This window comes from Catharus ustulatus, chromosome 3, assembly GCF_009819885.2.
Source record: "Catharus ustulatus isolate bCatUst1 chromosome 3, bCatUst1.pri.v2, whole genome shotgun sequence".
Classification (NCBI taxonomy): Eukaryota; Metazoa; Chordata; class Aves; order Passeriformes; family Turdidae; genus Catharus; species Catharus ustulatus.
The window spans coordinates 45,141,749-45,163,445 of record NC_046223.1 but is presented as its reverse complement, the minus strand read 5'-3'; the positions used below and the strand labels follow the sequence as shown (position 1 = coordinate 45,163,445).

Here is a 21,697-nt window from a genome sequence, read left to right as displayed (position 1 = left end):
AAGCAGTGGGTTGTGTATGGTTATGCAGTATGTGTGTGAGTTCATTAAGGGATTTAATGAAAGGTCATATAACATAGCATGTAAGCTAACTTCTACACCCCAAACTTTCTTGATCAGCAGGAGGAAAAGATGTCATTTATATCCAGTAAATGCTTTGGATATACTGATACTCAGAGTGGAAGTAATTATTTCCTAAAAGGTGACTCCAAAAGAGAAGGTTTTATTATTAAGGCTTCTAACTCTTTTCTAGATTCATCTGTCTTCAAGGGTGTCTTGAGGCCTTTCACATTGTATGTACATGTACATGCTCCTTAAATAGAGCTTAAAGAAGGATCTGTTATGCCTTTCTCCTAGCCTTATGTCCCTTTCTTTTAGGATGTGTTCAGTCTGCAAATGTGCCAGCAGAGTAATTATCTTGACTTTAATCATTATTCAGAGAAACTGTTTCCACTCTGTGATCTACTTTGTTAGTCAGCATTCAGTACTAGCGTGTGCAATGTGGATGAAATCCCTGGTTTTGTGGGAGAACCCCAAAAACCTGTCTCTGTCCTTTCTGTATTACGAATTATAGCTAGATCTTCTTGCTTTTATTAAAAGAAAAGAAAAAGTCTGCTTCTGTTTTTAAAAAGCTGTTACAGCCTGATTCTTCTTGTTCTTGAAGTCATACTTCCTCTGGTTTCTAACTATATTTGAACATCAGGAAATAAGCACCACGCTATTACTCCTTCCTTCTGTAACCCTTTAAAAGGGATTAAAAAGAGGATCCAGTACAGTGCTAGCCACAATACAATAAACACTGAGAACATATCAGCTGTAAAAAAAAATATTTAAAAGGCAAGGAAGAAAAGAATCTGAATCTGTGATGGAAGAGGAAGAAAAAGACCCACAGCTAAGCAAGGAATGGGCAGTAAATTCACAGGTTCAAAATGGATTTCAAGCTAGACAGGTTGTAAATTATATAAAAAGTCTTGAGGGAGTCAGACTACAGGAGAATCAAGTGAAATTTTTTTTAAAAGGATGGCACATTTTTTGAGGGGCAGAGATAAGAAAAGATTGGCATTCACAAAAATGAAAGAAGGACTATCAGTAGACAAAGGTGGTGGCAGAATGGGCAGGGGAATGGGGGAGACAATAATTAAGCCAGATGAAAGAGGACTTGTTTCTGAAGTGCTTCTGTCTTGGATGAGTTACAGGTGCTGAAGTGCAGAACACTTTTGTGAAGAAAAATCTTGTCAGAGAAAATACAAAAAGAAAATGGAGATGCATACTCAAAGCCTCTTTAAATACTATATTACAAACAAACGTTATAACCTTCCTGGAAAATTGGTGTGAATATAATTAGTTTTTATTAACTTCTATTCTGAATTAGTATCAGAGTTTCTCAGTATTTTATCCCACATAGTGTAACACTAGGAAACTTGAATTGTTACTAATCGCTCTCTAGGTAGAGTTCTTAAAAAGTAAATATGGCATGATTCATTTAATATCCAGCAATGAATTATTGCCTTCTCACCTTTACAGTGATATGTAAGCCATGGCCTGTTGGACATTATCTTTTTACAGAGCCGTAACAGAAGCTACATGAGAGAAATCTGCATTGAATAGTTTTTATGATCCAGCAAGGACAGGGGAAACAAGCTGATTAAACTAAAATCGTAATTTTTAGTATTTACCATCTTAAGGGATCAAGCATATGACAGTGAGCTCTCCTAGCTGATTTTTAGATTTAGTTGTGCTGCTTAATTTTACCAAAATCATTGTGAAAGGATAAAATAAAAATTTAGCAAAGAATAGTTACTTGTACATACAATACTGTTTTCTGTTGCCTTTAAGAAAAAATATATATAAAAGAAATACCTTTCTGAACATTTGATTTTGTTCACAGTTTTATAATTGGCACTTGTCAGCATAACAGTTTTATTTCTGTTTTAAGATGTATGGAAGAAACACCCTGGCATGTGTAGCACTAATTATTCCATTCCCTTTCAAGAAAGATGAGATTTGGGATTCAGTGTTTTCTGAAATGAGTTGTAGTTTCATACTGCATATTTATAAGCTTTGTAACTATTGTTGAAATCAAATCCAATGCAACTGATATAAAATATGTTTATTGAATCTATCTTCTCAGTTTCCATTTAAGAATTTTAAAAGCTATATTATTTTATATCATTGTTTTGATTATCATTGATTTGTCCATTTCCCCTTGTGCAATTATCCTTGTAGTTTCTCAAGACTTGTTTAATATTACCATGCTTTTTATCTGTGGGATGCTTGCAACCATTTGATGTTACTGTGTCTATCTGCTGATATGGGATTGAAAAAATATCCTGAAAGAAATGTACAGCCATAGCAAGCTATTGGTATTAACTCAGTTTTGTACAATTAAGACTTCTGTGCTAAAACAAAAACTGACAACTATTCCTCAAAATGAAAAAGTAAAAAATGACAAATATTTTAGCATCTCTCTAGATCTCAGCTAGAAAATAGCACTTACTTTCTTCTTTTCTCCCCAGCTGGTTCTTTTAAACCAACATAAACACATTTAAATGAGATTTATGAGTTTGTACTTTTAGAAATAAAAAAAAAAAAAATTAGATGCCTTGAATTAAAAATGTTTTCCCCAAATCCCGGAATATAAGTAGCTGTGCTATTCAATTTACTTCAGCTTCCTTACTTTTCTTTTCTGAAACTGGTTTATCTATTTAATTTTTAATGCATATAAATAATGTGTTTGGGTTTGTGTCTTTCGTGTTGTATAAGAAATTAGTAGGTATCTGCACACACTTGCATTTTTCTGCTAAGTAATACTTAAGCCAAGAAATCTAGTAACTCTTTAATGCCCTTTTCTGGATTTACATCAAAATGCAAAGCTCTAGACTTCTAACTGAGGAGTTTATCTTATGTCAAACCCTGAATTATGCAGCTGTGGGGAGCTTTTATGTTACTGGAAGTGTTTGACATCTGAACTTCTCTCTCTCTCTCTCCCTCGCTGTGTCTTCTCTGTTAAGTCCTGTTCCATTTGATAAAATTGCCTATTTAGACTCAAAGTTTTAATTTAACACCAGGAAGTCCATAAGGTACATTATTTATCCATGCAGGTAGAATTCTCAGACTGGGAAAGGAATGTAGTCAGAGAGCATTAGCAGATATTTTAATGCCTGTGCCTCTTTGGTTCCAGGTATTCCTTCCAGAAAAAGTTGCAATGTGCTGATTCTCATTTTCCTTCCACTTGGATTGGAACCATCTACATACTTCCGATTTTTGAAAGACTACTGGAAACCTAATTTAAACTTGATTTGAGAAATAGGCTTTCTTTTATGTAGAGATGATTTCATTCTTTTGTATTAATTCTTAGGGTGTGATAACTTCTTAGTGAAAGACATTTTGCAAAAAACTTCTTTACACATTTCTATAAATACATTGGTTTTAAAAAAGTATCAAACTAGCTCAAAAATGCTAGAAAAATGTTTTTTAACAGGACAATCTTTAAGGATTGGATAAGGAAATTAGTCATTTAAATTGCTATTTAAAATATGGGATTATAGCATGAATTGGATTGGAAGACATTTCTGCAGGCCATCCAGTCTAATTCCCTCTTTACAGTTCCCTTTAAATGTAGGTTCCAAATAGGTTGCTCAAAACCTGTTTCCCTTTAGCTGTCCCTTTAACTTTTTTTACAGTATCTTAGGATGGAGATTTCACAGTCTCTGTTGGAAACCTGTTTGTGTTGGATTCCCTCCACTCAGAGGCTGCATCTTGTGATGGTTGTGTCTTGTTCTTTCACTTTGTACCTTTGAGAAGAGTCTATTTCTCCTTTCTCTACAACCTCCCATCAGCGCGTGGGATGCAGCAGTTATTTCCCCCGTTAATCTGCTCTTCTCCACCTGCACAAGCCCATTTCTTCTAGCCTTTCCTCAGCTGTTATATTCTCCAGTCCTCTAATTATCTTTAGTTGTCTGCTGGCCTTGTCTCTGTCCAAAACTGGACACTGCTTCTTATGTGGTCTCAAAAGTGCCAGACAGAAAGGCATAATGTTCTCCTGAGTTGCTGCAGTGCTCTTGCCCAGAGTGTGGTTGCCCTCCATCTCTGCTGGGAGCTCCTGCTGGCTGCTGGGCAGCCTGTGCTCAAGGGGTCCCCAGTCCTTTTCACAGAGAGGCTCCTGTGGCAGTGGGTTCCCAGCCTGTTGTTTGAGCTTGTTCTGTTCTATGTGCATTTCTGTGTTCATCTTCCTAAGGCTTTTTCAGTCTATTTTCTTGAATTGTCAAAATGAGAGTTTGTTTTAAAGTGTCAGGTTGAAAACATGAAGTGGTTTAGGAGTTGCTTCACATGCAGCTCAGCTGTCACAGCTCAGCAGTAGCTGCCTCCAGGGAAAGGGGAGAGTGGGAAGTGAAGCCTAGACACCCTACAGCTGTAGGACTCTACCTGTGTGGCTGTGCCTTTGGCTGTTTTTGTAAAAGAGTGCAAAGTTTATGCATTTCAGTATCTGCCCTGTGCACATACTGTTAAAAGCCTGCTATCATCTGTTGCATGCATCTGCAGTCCTAACCTCCAGTACATTAACTATTCTTTTAGAGCTTGGTCATGGACAACAATTTGTTGAGGATGCACTCCATGCCATCATTTAGATAATGTAAAACCCTATGAAACCCTATTAAACAACAACACCTTCACTGAGGTTATAAATTCTGATAAACATTTTAGTAACTGGCCACTAATTGTAATCATTATTACTGATTATAGTCCTTTAATGTCAACTCTCCAGCTGGTTTCCATCCACCTTGTAATTTGCATGTCCAAACCACGTCTTTTCAGTTTAGCTACACAGATACACTATGGGAGACTGTGGAAAACACTGCTAAAGTACAAATGGGTGACATTCATTGCTCCTTCCTCATCCATAAAGCCAGTCACATCACTGCAGAAAACAACTGGGTTGGTCATGCACAATTTGCATTTTTTAAATCTATGCAGGCTGTTTCCAAGCATCTTTTTGTCCTTCATGTGCCTGGAAATGTCTTTCATGAGAATCTGTTCCTTAATCTCCCTGGGAACTGAGATTTATCATGACTGTTCTGTCGCTTCCCAGACCCCCCTTTTTTAAAGGTGACTGTAGCTACGCACTATGACCTTTCAGAGGTGGTAAGGAGGAGCCTCCACACAGGTCCTCTTTGATCACATGGATTTGAGTGTGCCTGATCTCCTTAAATGGTCTCCAGTGTGTTCTTTCTCTTCAGCTGATAGTACTTTCCTCTCCTAGACTGGACCACTTGCCTCAAGGATGAATTTAACTATTCATCAAACACTGAAGAGTTACTAGACTCAGTTTTCCCTTGTTGAGACTGGGTGGCTGCTTTGAATGTGAAGTTGTGGATAAGAATAAGAATAAATCTTATTTGTTTGAAGACTCCTAGCTTTTATTCAAGATTATATGTAATATGTTTCTCCAAAGTAGTTTCCTACAGCATGAAGCAAAAAGATTAATTTTGTGGTAAAAAAGGGAAAAAATAATTTCATTGTAGCAGCAGTTGCAGTAATTTATGTGATATGAGTGACCACTTTGCTCATCAAAATTAGCATTTGTGATTTATGTACTTAGAGTACAGTTCAGAAGATTACCAGCTCGTGTATGCACAGACCTCATAGTTCAATTAAAAATAATCTGGTTTTCTTGCTGCAGAAATTTTTTTTGAGATTTGGTGAAAATTTTCCAGGAGATTCATGCTTTACTCTTATCTCTTCATTCATTCCTGTGCAAAAGAGCATCAGAACTACTTTGGAATAGATGAAAATCTTGGACCTGTAGCAGTCAGCATCCGGAGGGAAAAGGTTGAAGATGCTAAGGAGAAAGAAGGATCTCAGTTCAACTATCGTATTGTTTTCAGGACAAGTGAGGTAATATTTATTCCATAACTCTGTAAAGCAATGGAAAAGTTGACTTCAAGCTTAGGATACTAGTTGTTTGTCTGGAGGTACATTGCTAACTTTGAAAGTAAATCTCTTAATGGGAAAGGATGTTTCCTGTACCATTAGTAGATGTAGCTGCTCCCGAACAAAGTCTTCCTTTTCTGTACCGCATAAAATTTTTGTCTTGTTGAGTGAACACCCAAAAGGAGGTAAGTTGGCTGAAAAGAACTGCAATGTGCAAGCAAGGGAACAGTGAAAACTTGTCTGCTCTTTGAAAGTTATTTAGTAATGTTTTTACTGGTTAAAAAAAATAAATTAAAATGAGAATGTTTTCCTTTCCATTTCTGTTTTCCATCACTTTTTATCTCTAGAGTTTAGACTATTAGAGCTAAAAATGTTTTGTTTTGCCTGTACTACAGCTTACTACACTTAGAGGAGCAATTTTAGAAGATGCTATACCATCCACTGCTCGTCATGGCACAGCAAGAGGTCTGCCCCTCAAAGAGGTGCTGGAGTATGTAATACCAGAGCTGAGCATCCAGTGCTTGAGACAGGCTTCCAACTCGCCCAAAGTACCCGAGCAGCTGCTTAAACTGGATGAACAAGGGGTATGTAGTACATGGCCTTCTTTGTAGACTATTCCTTAGATAAATAGAAGAAAAAAATTACTAGATATTTTGCAGACAGTGCTAATTAACATGGATCTGTAATGCAAACCATTCAGTTTCTTGGTTTAAGAGAAACTTGTCTATTTTCACTGACAAAATGAGATTTGCTTTTCTAAGAAAATTCTTTTTAAAATACATTTCACCTGGAGGGAAAAAATACTGGTCTGTGGAGATTGTTTTTCAATGGCTGAGGGAGAGAAAGATTATGAAGCTTTAACGTCAGTAAGAAGGGATTTTCACAATCTGTATTTGCACTTCAATGTGTACAAATGTTGAATGCAAATGAAAATACATCTAACACTTTATTAGTATTGTGTGTGGGTAAAGAGGCAAAACGATGTTGTGTCTTAAGTCTCTGCATCTAAAATTTATGGTTATTATTTACAATACCATTTTATGATATGCTTGCTGTATTCTTACTAGCATAGAATACTTCTGTATTCATAGAACTGAAATTATGATTGAGACTAATGTATTAACTGCATGGCACTAAAGTATTCAAATGGCTTAAATTTTGAGAGAAAATTGTGAGGTTTATTAGGTTCAATAAAAGTGAATCTGCTTCATTCAAATCTAATAGTTAAATTTACGGTTTTGGAATATTTTGTGAGGCACACACTTATCATGGTTTTTAAATCATGGTTTTAAAAAAATGTCAATTTAAACTGAAGATTTTACTTTCTAGGTGAAAGTCAGTATCTAGCTGTTGAAGTCCAATCCAATGATTGAACCAGTTGATTATGATGGTGCTAAAGTTAATTTTTTATTGTTAACTCAGTTTCAAATGTAGTGATTGCATCTAATGTCAGTGGCATCTACCAGAATTCCTCTGTCTTTCCTTGTGCCTGTGGCAATTGCTCGAAACAAAGCACATGTAGCCAGAGGAACAGAATTGGCTTTTTTGGATGTATTAAGCAATCTTTTATATATTAATTTTAGTACTTTTGTTTACATTGGTGTTTGAGGATGGTGTTAATTTTGCTGGATGTTGTTATTTTCTTCTGCATTTGTCAGTTTTTCTGGTAAAGCAATACAGGGAAATCAGAAGCACTGAATTCTGAATCCAAGAATTCCTGTTGTGCTCTTGCTCTTCGCTGTTTGAGCTTCAGAATGAGCTCTCAGAGGGGCAGTATGTTCAAGGCAGTATTGAGTATGACTGTGTTTGATCAGAATATTTCCCAAACTCACTCACAGTTCCCAAAAAATTGGAAATGGAGACTGTCCATTGAAATGACCAAAGTGATTTTTTAATCATCATCTCCTCGTTTTGAGAAACAGCAGTATATAGCACTTCCTTTTATTTTGTGTGATCAGTTCTGAAATTCAGTCCTATTATTAAATGGACTGTCACCTGACAAAATGTAATATTAATATATCTTATGTGTACTGCTTATTACAAGGTAATTACTTTAACATAGACAGAGCTGTGCAAAGAACTGGCATGAGATCCATTTTAATCCTCTTAGGTACTTAATGCTTTCAGTTTATTAATCAAGTAAATAGAGAGCTATGCTTGGCAACTGAAGGTGATGACTTGTGGAAACATCATGAATTTAAAAATGTGAATTATGATCTAGAAGATTAGTAGTGTCACCAGAGTGATATGAATTTTGTCTTACAGAGTATTGAATGTTTGCATAGTTCCACAGCCAACTGAAGACTACTTTGATGTTTTGATTTCATTCTCTGCCTGTCTGATAATTTTTCTGTGAAATCTAATATGGATTGTGGAGGAAACATGTGGCTAAATTTTGTCAGTAGAAACTAGATGTAAATTGGATGATTGACCTAATTTGAATACATAAAGAAATTGCCAATAAATTCCCAATTTATTCTGCCATATGATGCTCATCATTAAATTCACCTGTAAATTTGCAAGAAATGTCAACATTTTATCGGTTACTGTTGTTTTTTTAAGCTTTCTCCAATTTCTCCCCAGTTTCCCTTTCTAATTTCTGCTAATGGCTGTTTATTGTACATGCTTTTTTGTTCCCTCACGTTGCTCTAGGATGCTTACTTCTCTCTAAGCTATAGGATGAAGTTTTAAAAAACCAAAGAAATTAAGTTGGGTTGCAGTGATATTTAGTGGCTATTGTGTCTAATTTCTTGATGCTCCTTGACAGAAAATAATCTAAAATCTTCACATGGTGGAAGTCAGCAAGTTGTTGTTATATGATAAATATTCTATGCAAACATTTGACAAGATGCCAAGATTCAGTAGTGAGTGATTCTGACAAGAACACAATCATTTTGAGTCAGGAAGGACTGCTGTGCACCTTCAATATGTATCACATACCCAAGTAACTAAAATGGTTTAGAAGCTTTTTTGTAGTGTCACGTTATGAAATTGTTCTCAGTGTAAAATATAACTAAATGTAAAAATTCTGAATTGGAAATAATTGAAATCGGAACCATGTCTGCAATTACTTACTTAAAAAGACGTGAATAAGCATGTGGTACCATTTCGAAATTGGCAAACTTTATCAGTTTTAAATATTCTGATAGTTCTTCATGCCAGTTAAATATATGACATAAAAAGATCCTGCCAAAGCTCATTATTTCTCCTTTAGGCACTGACTTTCTAAATGTACCTTGATCTCTGCTTCTGCACAGCCACCATGATCTTGGCTGTGAGTTCTTTTACTCAGGTCTTCTAATTTCATAGTTGTGAATGGTTCCAGCACAGGGAGAGGAGGTTCAGATTACTGCAAATAAGCTTGCAGCTTGTTCAGCAATTGTGGTTTTTTTATAGTATTGACTTTGTTTAAAATTGTATAGCGTTCACAGTGCTTGTCTGTCCATGAAGTCAAATCCCAGGATTAGTTCATGTCTTGGCCTGGTGAGTCCCAGATCCTCATTCTCAATGTCTCTTGGCTCAGTGTTTAAATGGTGAGATGTTAGATTGTTAAGATAGGTGCATACTTCACTCCTGTTTGGAATATTATTGATATTCATGAACAGATGCAGGAATGGCTGGCATCTGCAGAATGAAAAAGTCTGAATAGACCCAATATTTTGCCCAGGTGCCTCTTTACTTTTAGTTCTTGTCTCTATTTTTGGTGCTCAATTTAGCATTTAATTTCTTTACTTATCAATTCTAGTGTGAAGTCAAGGAAATCAAATCCCATGTGGTCTAAGTTAAACAGTTTGACACAGTCAGAAGGAAATGACGGGAACAAGCCAGTATCTTCACCCTGCCCTGCTCCAGATTTCTGACTCAGGCAGCTCCTACAGTGTATCCATAACCCAGAATCCCATTTTATCCCAGATGGTCATCCATCCCATTCCCCATCACACTTACACTTCTGGCTCTTCTATGTTCTAGGCTGGCCAGGTGAAACCTTTTTCCTTATTCCTGTCCTTACTAAGCCTGTCCTTTGCCCCTAACTGCTCTCTGGTCAATGGCATTCTGCCAGAGCAGGTTCCACAAGGGCTCCCTGCTGCAAAAATCCTTTATCTCCTATGGCTAAGGGGAAGCAGGCTGCTGTTGTCAACTTTGCTCTAACAGAAACACATCCAGCCTTTGCATAACATGCCTTTTGGACACTAATCCTGAAGTTTGATTAAGAGAGGTCTACAGCTGGAGACCTGACTTGAGTCATGAATATAGATGTCTGAAGGGAATTGGGTGTGACTGATGGTCTCTGCCAGTTTGTGAAGCTTTGGTTAAGAATTATAGGACTAACCCATCCATGTGGAGGTTTCCTCTTTGTCAGCTTAAGTGTGCATAAAAACTACGAAGAAAGCGGTCTGCTCAAGGAGTAATGATCTCTCTTTATACCTAAAAATGTTTTATAGTTTTTGTGCTTTATTTTTGAATAAATGTGATTTATCTGTTTAATGTTCCTTCCATAACTGAGAATCTGTTTAATAAAACTATTTGACTGCAATCTAATTTCTTGTTTAAAGTATACTTTTAAAAATGGCAAGTAGTTTTTAACAGTGCATGATTTTATGAGGGAGGTAAAACATTACATGATAGAAATTACTGTTCTGAGGGCCTGTTTTAACTGAACTACAGTGAACTTTAAAGGGTAAAAACGAGGGAAAATAAACTCACCTTCTTTTAAATATGAGAAAAAAGACCAATATACAAATATTGCCAATTACATTTTTCATACTATAGCATGGAGTGTGCTTTTATAGATAACAAAGTGAAAAGTCTTTGTACTGCTTTTATCTGTGTTTGAATAGTGCCAATCCAATTATCTTTCAACAGTTGGAGGGTATCTTTTGTGGGGATATTTTGTTGTTATTTTCATTCTGTGTTGACTTAGTTTCCCAAATCTGAGCATTTATTTTTTCACTTTCAGATGCCTTCTGTTATAACAGTGTTACGTTTTAATTGTTAACATGTATTCTAGTATTGACTTTCCTTTGCTTCTGTAAATTTTCCTTTTTTTATTTAATTTTTTAATTTCAGCTGAGTTTTCAACATAAGATTGGTATCCTTTACTGCAAAGCAGGCCAAAGCACAGAAGAAGAAATGTACAACAACGAGATGGCAGGACCAGCTTTTGAAGAGTTCCTTGATCTACTGGGCCAGAGAGTACGGCTAAAAGGATTCAGCAAATATAGGGCTCAGCTAGATAATAAAAGTAAGTTATATTTCAAGCTCTGGGGGAAAAGTTAATTATCCAGCTGATCTTTTGTAAATTGTGTTGTCTTTTCGTGCTCTTGACTTTGGGTTTTGAATAATAAGATTACATGGTAAATGAGGAAGATGAAGTGTATGATTAGAGCATGTATCAAACCTTTTCTGAAAGGTCATTTACTTTTTCTGTGGCATTAGTGGAACTGAAAATCAAAGCAATTTATTTAATTTGTTTTCATTTAGTTAAAATTGTGAGTAAATATTAAAAATATTACATGAGTCATATTTCTTCAGGTACACTTTAACATCTGATTCTTTCAAAGACAACAAAAATACATGTATTTCAAAATATGGAGTAATTTCCCTTATTTCAGCTAAACATACATGCTTGCTTTTACCCAACACACACAAGCAGTCAAGTTTTCTCATGCATACACAGTAAGCATGTCATCATTTATCTGCTGATAATTATTAATCTACCTCAGTGCTATGTTAGTACTGCCAGTTCCCCAGGTCTTTCAGTTTCCCTAAGTGCAGTGGTATAAAAATTTAATTGTACAAATTGGTTGGATTTTGTAGCAAAATAGGAACTAAAATATAACTGTTTAAAAAAAGTCAATGATATGTTAAGACACTTCTTTATTAGCACTGTTTTCACTACCCTCAAATTTTACTTGAATTAATTCTTAGTTTAATGATGTTTTAGCAGGATTTTGACAGCTGATCATATGAGCTGTGATCTAAGGATATTTCGTTATTCATCTACTTCATTTTAACACAGTGTCAACCTAGTATAAGCAGCACGTTTATTTCCAGTAACGTTATTGCCTTCATGCTCAAATCCATGCTTGTTTCCCTTTAATAATTCAAGCTTTTTAGAAACTATTGCATCCTATTTCAGTACAGAATAATAACAAATCTTTTTTCAAATTAATTTGTAGAAGTACATATTAACATGCTTTGGATGTCAGACTTCTGGAATGAATTGATAAATAAGGATGAAAAATTGAAAGGAATAAGGGGTGTTTGGGTTTTCTTTTTTTTTTCCCCAATCAAAGCATGACTGAATGTCACCTAGTAAGTTGTAAATATGAAAATGAATGCTGGTCTGTCAGCAAATTCAGTTTCTGCATTTGCTGTGCTTCAGTATGAACTTACATTACTGATCAGCATTGTGTGTGTATCAGTCAGTAACATGATTTTAATGTTTAACAAAGTCTGTGTGCCATTAACTATGTTGTCTTGTCATACTGTGTTCTCATAATTTGCAACAGGCAGAATGGAATAAAGAATTTAAAAAGATACAGTATTTAGTATCATATTAAATGTAAAGTATTGACTTAAGTATCACATTTTTGTTATACTTCTTTTTAAATACAGTGACACCAGAAGTATTACTGTGTGTCCTATTTACACTTAAATCATACATTTTCTGACTGCCTGCAGGTTCAGAGGAGTGCAATAATTTAGTCTCTGGGAGCTATATTTGTGATGGACACAATGTTTCAGTAATAAATCTTGCTTAGTTCTTGTAGGAGTCAAATTTATTAAGTTTTTATATTATCAAATGCTTGAGTAGCTGTGAGGTTTTTCTCTTAAAAGTTCTCTTATTATTATTTTTTATTTTAAGAAATAGTTTATTTAATATTTGCATAAGTAATCAGTCCATTTCGTAGCAGAGAAAGTAGAATGTTGTGATGGGTTGCCCTTTCTGGCAAATAAGCCTCTTCCTCTTGTGTTATCACCCACCCTCCAGTTTGTGAGTCAAGATTAAGAGAGTTCAATGAGTGAAGGGAAGAAAGGAAAAATAAACACCAAAAAAAACCCTCCCAAACAAAAAAAACTCCAAAACAAACAACAACAAAAAACCCCCAAACAACAAGAAAACCACACTCCCCACTACATCAATCAGGCAACAATACAAGTGATGCAAACACAATCAGTCACTCACCACTTGCCATTAGCTGACTGATGCCCAACCATTCTCTGAGCACCGCTACCATGAGAAAACTCTCCCTGCTCCAGTTTTCCTGCAGAACATAACTTTATGGGGTATGGGATATGTTTTTGGTCCATTTGATTGACTGTCCTGTGCTCCCAAACCCCTGGCCATCCCAGCACACTTCCCAGGGTAGGGCACAGTGTGAGGGGCAGGGCTGGGTGGGCAGTGTTTAGCCTCAGCTAAAGCAAAGTGTGTTACTAGCACTGCTGGGACCACACAGAGAACACACAGCACCATAATGGGCGGCTCTGAAGAATTCTAGCTGCATCCAAGCCAGACCCAGTGCAAATGTCAAGAACATATGGAATATATTAGCTATAAACTCTCTTCTGCCCTTCTTTAGTGCAGTTTTAGTGGCATGCAGTTTCCAAACCCTAAGATAAAGAAATAAGAAAATTAAATGAAACTTTACTAATTGAATACTATATAATTTGTTTTGTAAATGTTTTAAAACATATCAGTCTACTAGAAATGAGAAAAAAAGTTTTATTGTTGTAACATATTTTCTCTATCTCTTCAAAACTGTGTTTCTAAAATGCCACTGAAGGGTTATAATGGATTTAGATTTTCAACTAAGATTTTGAAATAGAAGCGTACAATAAGGGTTCCCTTTTTTAGCAACATTAAAATGACAAACTTCAGTTGAAATTATGCTTTTTATTTCTTATGCAACTATAATCTGTGTTTAATAAATGAAGTTAATTATCATACAGACATAATGATGCACCCAGTTATTATATGAATGTGCTCCTAATTGTATACCACAAATACTTTTAGATTTACGGCTGCAGATATTTTATATATTTTTAACTGGAGAACTAACATGGATAATTGATTTCTTTTTGGAATATAGCTACTATTCAAAACAAATCAAAACTCTAAAACCTTAAACAGTGTTAAAGAGTGTACTGGAGAATACTTATTGCTGCAGATAACAAATTTATGTTAAAAAATAAGTGAACATGGAAAAAGAGAAGAAAAATTGGTGGTGGTCTTGACTTAATAGGGTGTTTAATAGACTTAAGCCTTAAACTTTTAAAAAGTTCATTGTACTTACTTAAATAGTCTGTATAAATTGAAGAAAAGGAATAAAAAGGATTAACTTATGAATACAGTGTAAAACTAATTTACTGTAAAGATCACAAAATGCTAAGTATTAATAAACTTTCTAAATAAAAGAAAATATTAATTCGTGTAATATATGAAATTTATTTTAATAATTTTCAAATATATGTATTATGCACATGTTTTATGTCTGATCTGCAACATGTGTTTTAATGTTAGATTTGAAATAGCCAGTTCACTTTTGCTAAAGTATGGGTTTAGTCAATTGTCCTTATAAATATTTAAATACTGACAATACGTTTTATATAAAACTACACTCAAGTAGCTAAGTGTTTAGGTTTTTTTGTGATATGGAAGTATATTTAAAATTAGTTTATTTAGGTCTCAGAGACAGCAAAATCTGGGGTTTTTTTCTGCAGGACCCCTCTATGTCATAATACAAAAATAAAAGTCTAGATTTTTAGCTGATGGAAACTGGTTTTGTTCAATTGTGAAAAAGACACAATTTACTTAAATAGATTTAAATCTCAGCATGCACAGCAGTGTCCTAAAAAGTAGTATGAATGTTCTAATTTACTGACCTTCTTGCGATTAAATTAATTTTCAGCTGATTCAACAGGAACTCATTCCCTCTATACTACCTATAAAGATTATGAATTAATGTTTCATGTATCAACAATGCTTCCATACATGCCCAGTAACAGGCAACAGGTATGTTTTTTAGCTTTTCATTGTAATTTTTCATTATTTGACATTGAGTGTTGGGGTTTTTTGCTAGTGTTGGTTGAAAACGAAGTTGTTTTAAAAGAAGTGTGACTCAATTATATTTATTTTCTTGAAATATTGTAAGACTTATTTGAAATCTTGTAGGATTTTTATTTTATATAATTCAGGAGCTTATCCCATGTACCCTATTTCATTGAAAGGCAATAGTGCCTCTGGTGAACGAGTTATTTTCAGTTTGGACTGAATTCACATCTTATGTATGTTTTAAACATTGAATGGAATGAATCTTGAAAATAATCTTATGGTTAAAATATGCATGTAATAAGATTTTTAAAACTATTTCACTTCATCCTTGTATTACAGATCTTGAAATATTTATTAATGTATGAGTTTAGTGATAATTTTAAACTGTATCCTTCAAGGTGCCTTTGAAAACAGAAAATTGCAGTGTATTTTTCTTATTTCTAGAGAATTCCCTTTGCTTATATAATAATTCAGAATGTCTTCAAAGCATTAAGGATGGCTAAAAACCAGCACAGCATCCAAAGAGTGCGGTGCACCAGTAAGGTTACTCTGTCTTGCCTGTCTTAAGATGTTTCCTGTGACTTAATGAAAATGTACAAGCACATTTGGTATAATATATCAGTATAAATGCTTAAAAGAAAAGCACTGGAATTGCTCACAGATCAGACTGATGGTAGTTTGTAACTTTCTGTGCTCCTACTCTTGTTCTTCCAAGTATGCAGAAGTACATGTTGATTTATTTAGTTAGTTTTGGAATATTCTTGCCTTGCCATGCAAGTTACAATCATTTCAGCCATTGTGGAAGGTTGTCATGAAATTAGGATGCTATCTCACTTTGGCTTTGAACAGCACACAAAAGATGCTTGCATTGAATTGGTGAACCATATGGGAGTTGTATCCTTCGTGTCTATCCTATCAATAGGTCTTGTGTGAGCAGAAAGAGATGTGTCAAGGCAACATGAAAAAGGTGAAAGTACTGAAATTCTTCAGAGGGGAAAAATAAAAATAACAATGGAAGAAACTGTATCATGTTATGCGTTTTAGATAATCAGTGAATAGAGCTCTGAACAGTTTGAAAAGCTGTTTCAAGTGAACAGTTAAGACATTACACTCAGTATTTAGATGTGGTTTAAAGAAATTAAATTAGGAATAAAAAGGCAAACTTTTCACCGTGTGAATAATACAAAGTTTAGATGACTCACTTCCTGAAATGTGTGGCTTTCAGGAGACAGAATGTTCAGCTACATCAGATGCTCAGCTGTGGCATAGCTAGTAATCAAGGGATTGGATCTTCATCACTGATTTCAGATTGTTCTGCTTCTCTAAACTTTTAGTCGCATCATACTACAAAACAGGATTAATTTAATAAACACACTAGGAGCTGTTCTGTCTGTAATCAGTCTAACAATATTTGACTGGAAATAAATGTAAATAGGGAAAACTGTACCCTATGAAGATGATATAGTACACTGAATGAGCTTGCTTTAAAAGAATAAAATTAATGTTTTCACAGCTAATCACAGGCACTGACAGTAAATATGGCCTTACTTGGAGTTCATGACTTCTGTTGTCTTTCGTGAATTTTCCTAGTTTGTGAGAACAGGGTATCCTCTTGCCATGATCCATTTATTTTCATAATTTTTTCCTGTTTGTCTGTCGACTTCACTGCTGTGTTGCTCAGCCATCCCCTCTTACTGTCCTTTCACTTCTTCTTGTGCCTTCCTTTCATTCATATCATTTCCTTATGTGCCTTTCTTTATGGTCAGGTGCTGATGCTTCTATAGAGCAAAATCTTTAAATTTTACCTCCATGGTTTTCCCTAGCAACAAGCACTCCTTTCCCCAGTGTTTTAGTAACCACTCATCATTGTCCCTTTAAAAGGTTCACTATTTAGCAGACCACTATGTTGTTATTCGTGGCTTTCTTGGGCTCAAAATAATGTGGCAGTTTTCCAAGTTCAAGCAGTATGCCTATCTGAAGACCCACCACATTATTTTTCAGGTGATGAGATCTCTGAGTGTTTGCACAGCACGTATACTGTCTTAATGAAAGTGCACCCAAATTACTAGCCAGCCTTAATGTGCAAAACAGATCTATAATAACTGTTTATTTTTTTTCCCCTCTTGCTGTTTAGCTCCAAAATACATAATGAAGTCTCTTCAGGGTTTGGCTCACTGCATACCCAAGTAAGGGGAAGTTAGCGACCACAGTAAATCTCCTGTTAGGTTATGTTAAGGGATGAAGTTCCCCATTCAATAGTTACTTTCTGCTAGCATATTACGTATGTACTGGCTGAGGTTGTTGCTTCCTTTCCCTATGTCCCTTGTTTGGTAATGATTGGGTGAAGTATTCAGTCACTCCTCATAATCTCCGACGGTGACCTTCAGTGAGCAAGCACTGAGCATTGCTTGTGTTCCAAATACCTGTGAGCCAAAAATAGGCTGCACCAGAACTGTTTGTTGCTTCTTCCAGGATGTAACTACGCCCTGCTTGGTCCCTGATCAGGACATCCCTCTAGTTTTAGAACCAGCAGGAGATCCAAAGAGCAAGGTAATTTTTATTTTGGCTGCAGCATAGGCTGGGAATTTTCAAGTCAGCTGCTCCTTCCCTAGGACGGAGAAGACAACCAGCCCTGGTATGGCCAGTTCCTTTTCCTTTACTGGCCTTTTCTTCAAAGCAGTTCAAGGCTTTCCCCTTTAAACTTTACCTTTGCAATGTCCCTTTCCAAATCATTCCCTTGCAAGTTTCCCGTTCACACATTTGCAGTCTGTTTGTGTACACATGGTCAGACCTGATTAATCCAAATCTGTTCAAATAATCAGTTTTCACCTGGTTTTATGAAAACGTAAAAATGAAACAGATATGCAATAATTAAATAAGCTTGTTGCATTTAACTGCTGTTAAAATAGTTGGGTAACAAGACCTGTGGTTATACTCTGTTGATCAGATCTGTTGAAAGAACTTTTGCCATTCATTTCTAGTTTTGGTTCTGGAAAAGAATACAAATTGAAATTAAAACTTTTGAAACCACTTATTTTAGAAATGTACTAAAATAAGTTTCGAGTTTTTCTTATTTGCCTCTTAACACTTCATCATTCAATTGAATGAAGAGTATATTTCACTGATTTCAACAAGAATTTCTTGTTGTTTTGCAGTTTGACAAAGCAATTAATCCTACAGAAGTGGGTAGATTTTTAAGGCTGAGCACAAGCTGTTAATATGCTAAGTTTTAAGACCATTCTTTCCTTCAGAGATGCATATCTGAAAATTAGGAATCAAGTCACTAAAATCTGAGAATTAACATCATAACTATAATTTAGTGCAAATAATTTTAATCTAATGGATTCTGCTTTTCTAACATATTTTCCTGACTGGACTCCCCTTTGTGTGTCTTGCATTCTTACATAACACTTCACTGATTTCCTTTTGGCTGCCTATCATACTTGATTAGGTTTATTTTCAAATTCTAACATGACAATGATGTCTCCTTACTGCAAGTAATCCCAGTTGAGAGTTCCTAATGTGCTCAGCATTGGCATGAGATTCTTTAGAGTATGTTAGAAAGGCAGATTTAAAAAAAAAAAATTACAACATCCAAAAACCCCCAAACCTGAGCAGACCTCAAAATGGGAGAGGAAGGGGAAACTGAGAACTTGAAAAGAACACTCAAACAAAATAGGAGGTAAAAATTGGGAGAAAAATCTAGGCTATAGAATAGAAACTAGAAAAAGGGCATCTTATAGATAACTTTGCTGAGTTCTGGTTTCCTTCAATTCCTTTTTCATTTTCAGTATGCTATCCTTATCTCACATTTTGCAGAGTGGTGTGTGATCCCTCCCTCTTCTCCATTCAGTGCTTTATTCTTTTCCTGTTGCTTTATCCTATCCAGAGCACTTCTTTCCATGTTCCAGATCACCCCAGTTGAATTCTGTCCCCTTTAGAAGTTCTTTGCATTATGATCCTCTGTGCACAGCCACAACTGTGCTTTGCCTTTTGCATTGTGTTGAAGTTGACTGACCACTTATGCATGACAACTATTTATAAGTGTTACACTGGTTTTATTTTAAATTGAAGAAGTCGCTAAGATCTCTACAGTCTTGGTAAGGTTCTTAAAAATAATGACCTGTCTTCCTATTTCTATTTTTGTGCCTTGTGTAGAGGTTTCTGCTCTTGTAAAATATCCTAATGAGAGGATATGGGAACTGCTATACTTTTAAAAAGTCTTTGCTAATAAAATTTCTAATGTTTCTAAAACTTACCCCCAATTAAGTGAATGCTGTTCATGCTTATGCTATTTATGATGGCAAGCAGAACCTTCTAAAGGAGTCAACAAAAGCAGAAAATATTCTTGAAAACAGTGATTGTCTTGAAAAATAAATATACCTTTAAAGAGGATTGTATTCTAATTTTTATAATTTACTCGATGGAAATGCATAGGTATGAACAACTGTAGCAAGGACAAGTAATTGGGCACTTAGTGGTATAACAAGGGCAGAAATTAATCACCTTGTACCTCATAATTGGAAGGTTGCTTACAAATTTAACTGAGTTGTGAATTCCGACCTATGAGATAATAATAACTTCCAAACATTAACTTGTGCTGCCCTACTATGATCTAATTGTATGGCTCACTAGATGAGCAAATTAAAGTATACCTGACACACTTAGTTCTGGGATCAGTTCCTCATAGTGTACCTGTATGCAGCAGTCTGTGGATCTTAAATGGCTCAAATAACCAGTTATTTTTATTTTAGTCTTAAAAACCCCAAAACTTGACCAAACCTCAAGACTTAATACTGTTTTCTCTTCCTATGTCTATTTTCAAGTTTCATAAGAAGACTTATTTCTTTATCTATATTTGGGATTTTGATTATGTTTAAAATAATATAGATAAACTTAGTGCTTTAAAATTGTGGTTTTGGCCCTTATGACTACCTTCAGAATATCATCCTTTGTGTTATTTTAAGGGCTGTAATGAAACATACTTATGGACTCTAGGCTTTATCATGTGTAGCTTTGCTTATTATTGTTGGTAGCTCAAATACTAACTTTAGGTGGAACTGGAAAAATGCAACAAAATAGTCTTACTAGAAAGATTCTGTTCCATAAAATCAGCTTGATAGAGAAATTTTTATGTGCTCTGTCATAAACTTTTCAAGTAAATTTCTTAAGTCCTTTTTGTTTACACATGAGCTAAGGTACAGCTTTAGGTGTCTTTATGCTATTAGTTGACAATGCAAGATCTTTGGCATAATTTGGGTAAATATTTTAAATGTAGCACCTATAATTTGGGTAAATATTTTAAATGTAGCACCTGTTTTTTTTTGTCCATTAATATATAAAATTTTAAAATTGCAATATAATTCCACGAGGAAAGCGAGCATCATTTTACTGTGTTATTTTGTTGGGGTTTTTGGGGAGAGAGAGTAGTAGTCCCTTATTACTGGCTATATTTTGTAATTTTTACTAAATTTTGGTCTACAATAAGACTTAGTATTTTAAATTAGTCCTTAAATATATTTTGATAATAAAAGCTACCAATTACAATAACAATTTTTTAATTAAAGAGTTCCTAATAGCTGTTGTTTCTCCGTAGGTCTTGGTTCTGTTCCTCAAGTATGCAGTTAACATTTGTGATAAATATCCATGATAATTTTTTTTTAATTAAGATCATAATATTAAGGGCAATATTTTATAGTATCGTGACATGGAAAAGAAAGTTTTATTGAGACATAGAAACAATATTATATTTTTAATGTAGAGACAAATATTACACTGTAAAGAGGGAATGGATGTATAGTTTTCTGGATAGTGAGAAGTGTCAAGTGATGCAACACTTTTTTATTACTGAAGTGATGCATTAGTAAGAATAAGAGAAATATATTTTTCTCATAGAATAAAATATACATGAGCAGAAACTATGGAGAGCTAGTGTGGGGATATGAGGAAATTCACTAGTAGTTTTGTGAACTTAACCCAGTTTCCTTTTCTTATAGTTTTGCAGTTCTGATATCCTTTATGTGTTGTTATCCATGATGCAATAAAAGTTATTTCTGAAAAATTATGCTTTTATTTTAATTGGTGGCTTGTTTGGGGTTTTTTTTCCCCTAAGATGATGAATTTGTGATTTGTGATTTTTTTTTAATAACTAATTTTTCAATGCATGTTTCTTGTCTAGCTGCTAAGGAAAAGGCATATAGGAAATGACATAGTTACCATTGTCTTCCAAGAGCCAGGAGCACTTCCTTTTACTCCAAAAAATATTCGTTCCCACTTTCAACATGTATTTGTCATTGTCAAAGTGCATAATCCTTGCACTGAAAATGTGTGTTATAGGTGAGTAGAGCCTTACAACTATTTGTTTGTTACTAAGACTGCAATGCAGCTGTGTTTTCTAGATGTTTTGTATTCTTATAGATATTGTGTGCTCAATTTTAAAATTGCTGCACTCCCTGTCAATTTGAAACCCCAGTGTCTCCCTTGCACACGTCTAGAGTAATGGAGCACAGTTTGTAGACTCAAAGGGGTATGTGCAGAACTCCATGTGGTTGATTTATGGTCATAAAATGGGGATATAATAAGTTACTGAAAATTAGATTTGCAGATACACAAACAAATTAATTTAGAACTTGTATTACATGTGTTCTTTTTTGAAAGAAAGTGATTTAATTTCAGAAGGTACTTTAACCTGTATGAATCCCTGAGTATGACAAT

The 21,697-nt window shown here is 34.9% G+C and overlaps 1 protein-coding gene across 4 annotated transcripts in view; it reads left to right on the top strand.

Moving 5' to 3' along the window:
• Positions 1-21,697, top strand: part of SIPA1L2 (signal induced proliferation associated 1 like 2) — a 124,406-nt gene that overhangs the window by 53,700 nt on the left and 49,009 nt on the right. For all 4 annotated transcript variants that reach the window (XM_033054207.1, XM_033054206.1, XM_033054205.2 and 1 more), the window contains exons 4-8: positions 5,759-5,892; positions 6,324-6,512; positions 10,996-11,170; positions 14,841-14,944; positions 21,162-21,319. In XM_033054207.1, coding sequence (XP_032910098.1) covers positions 5,759-5,892; positions 6,324-6,512; positions 10,996-11,170; positions 14,841-14,944; positions 21,162-21,319 — 760 coding nt within the window. The remainder of the gene's footprint in view (positions 1-5,758; positions 5,893-6,323; positions 6,513-10,995; positions 11,171-14,840; positions 14,945-21,161; positions 21,320-21,697) is intronic.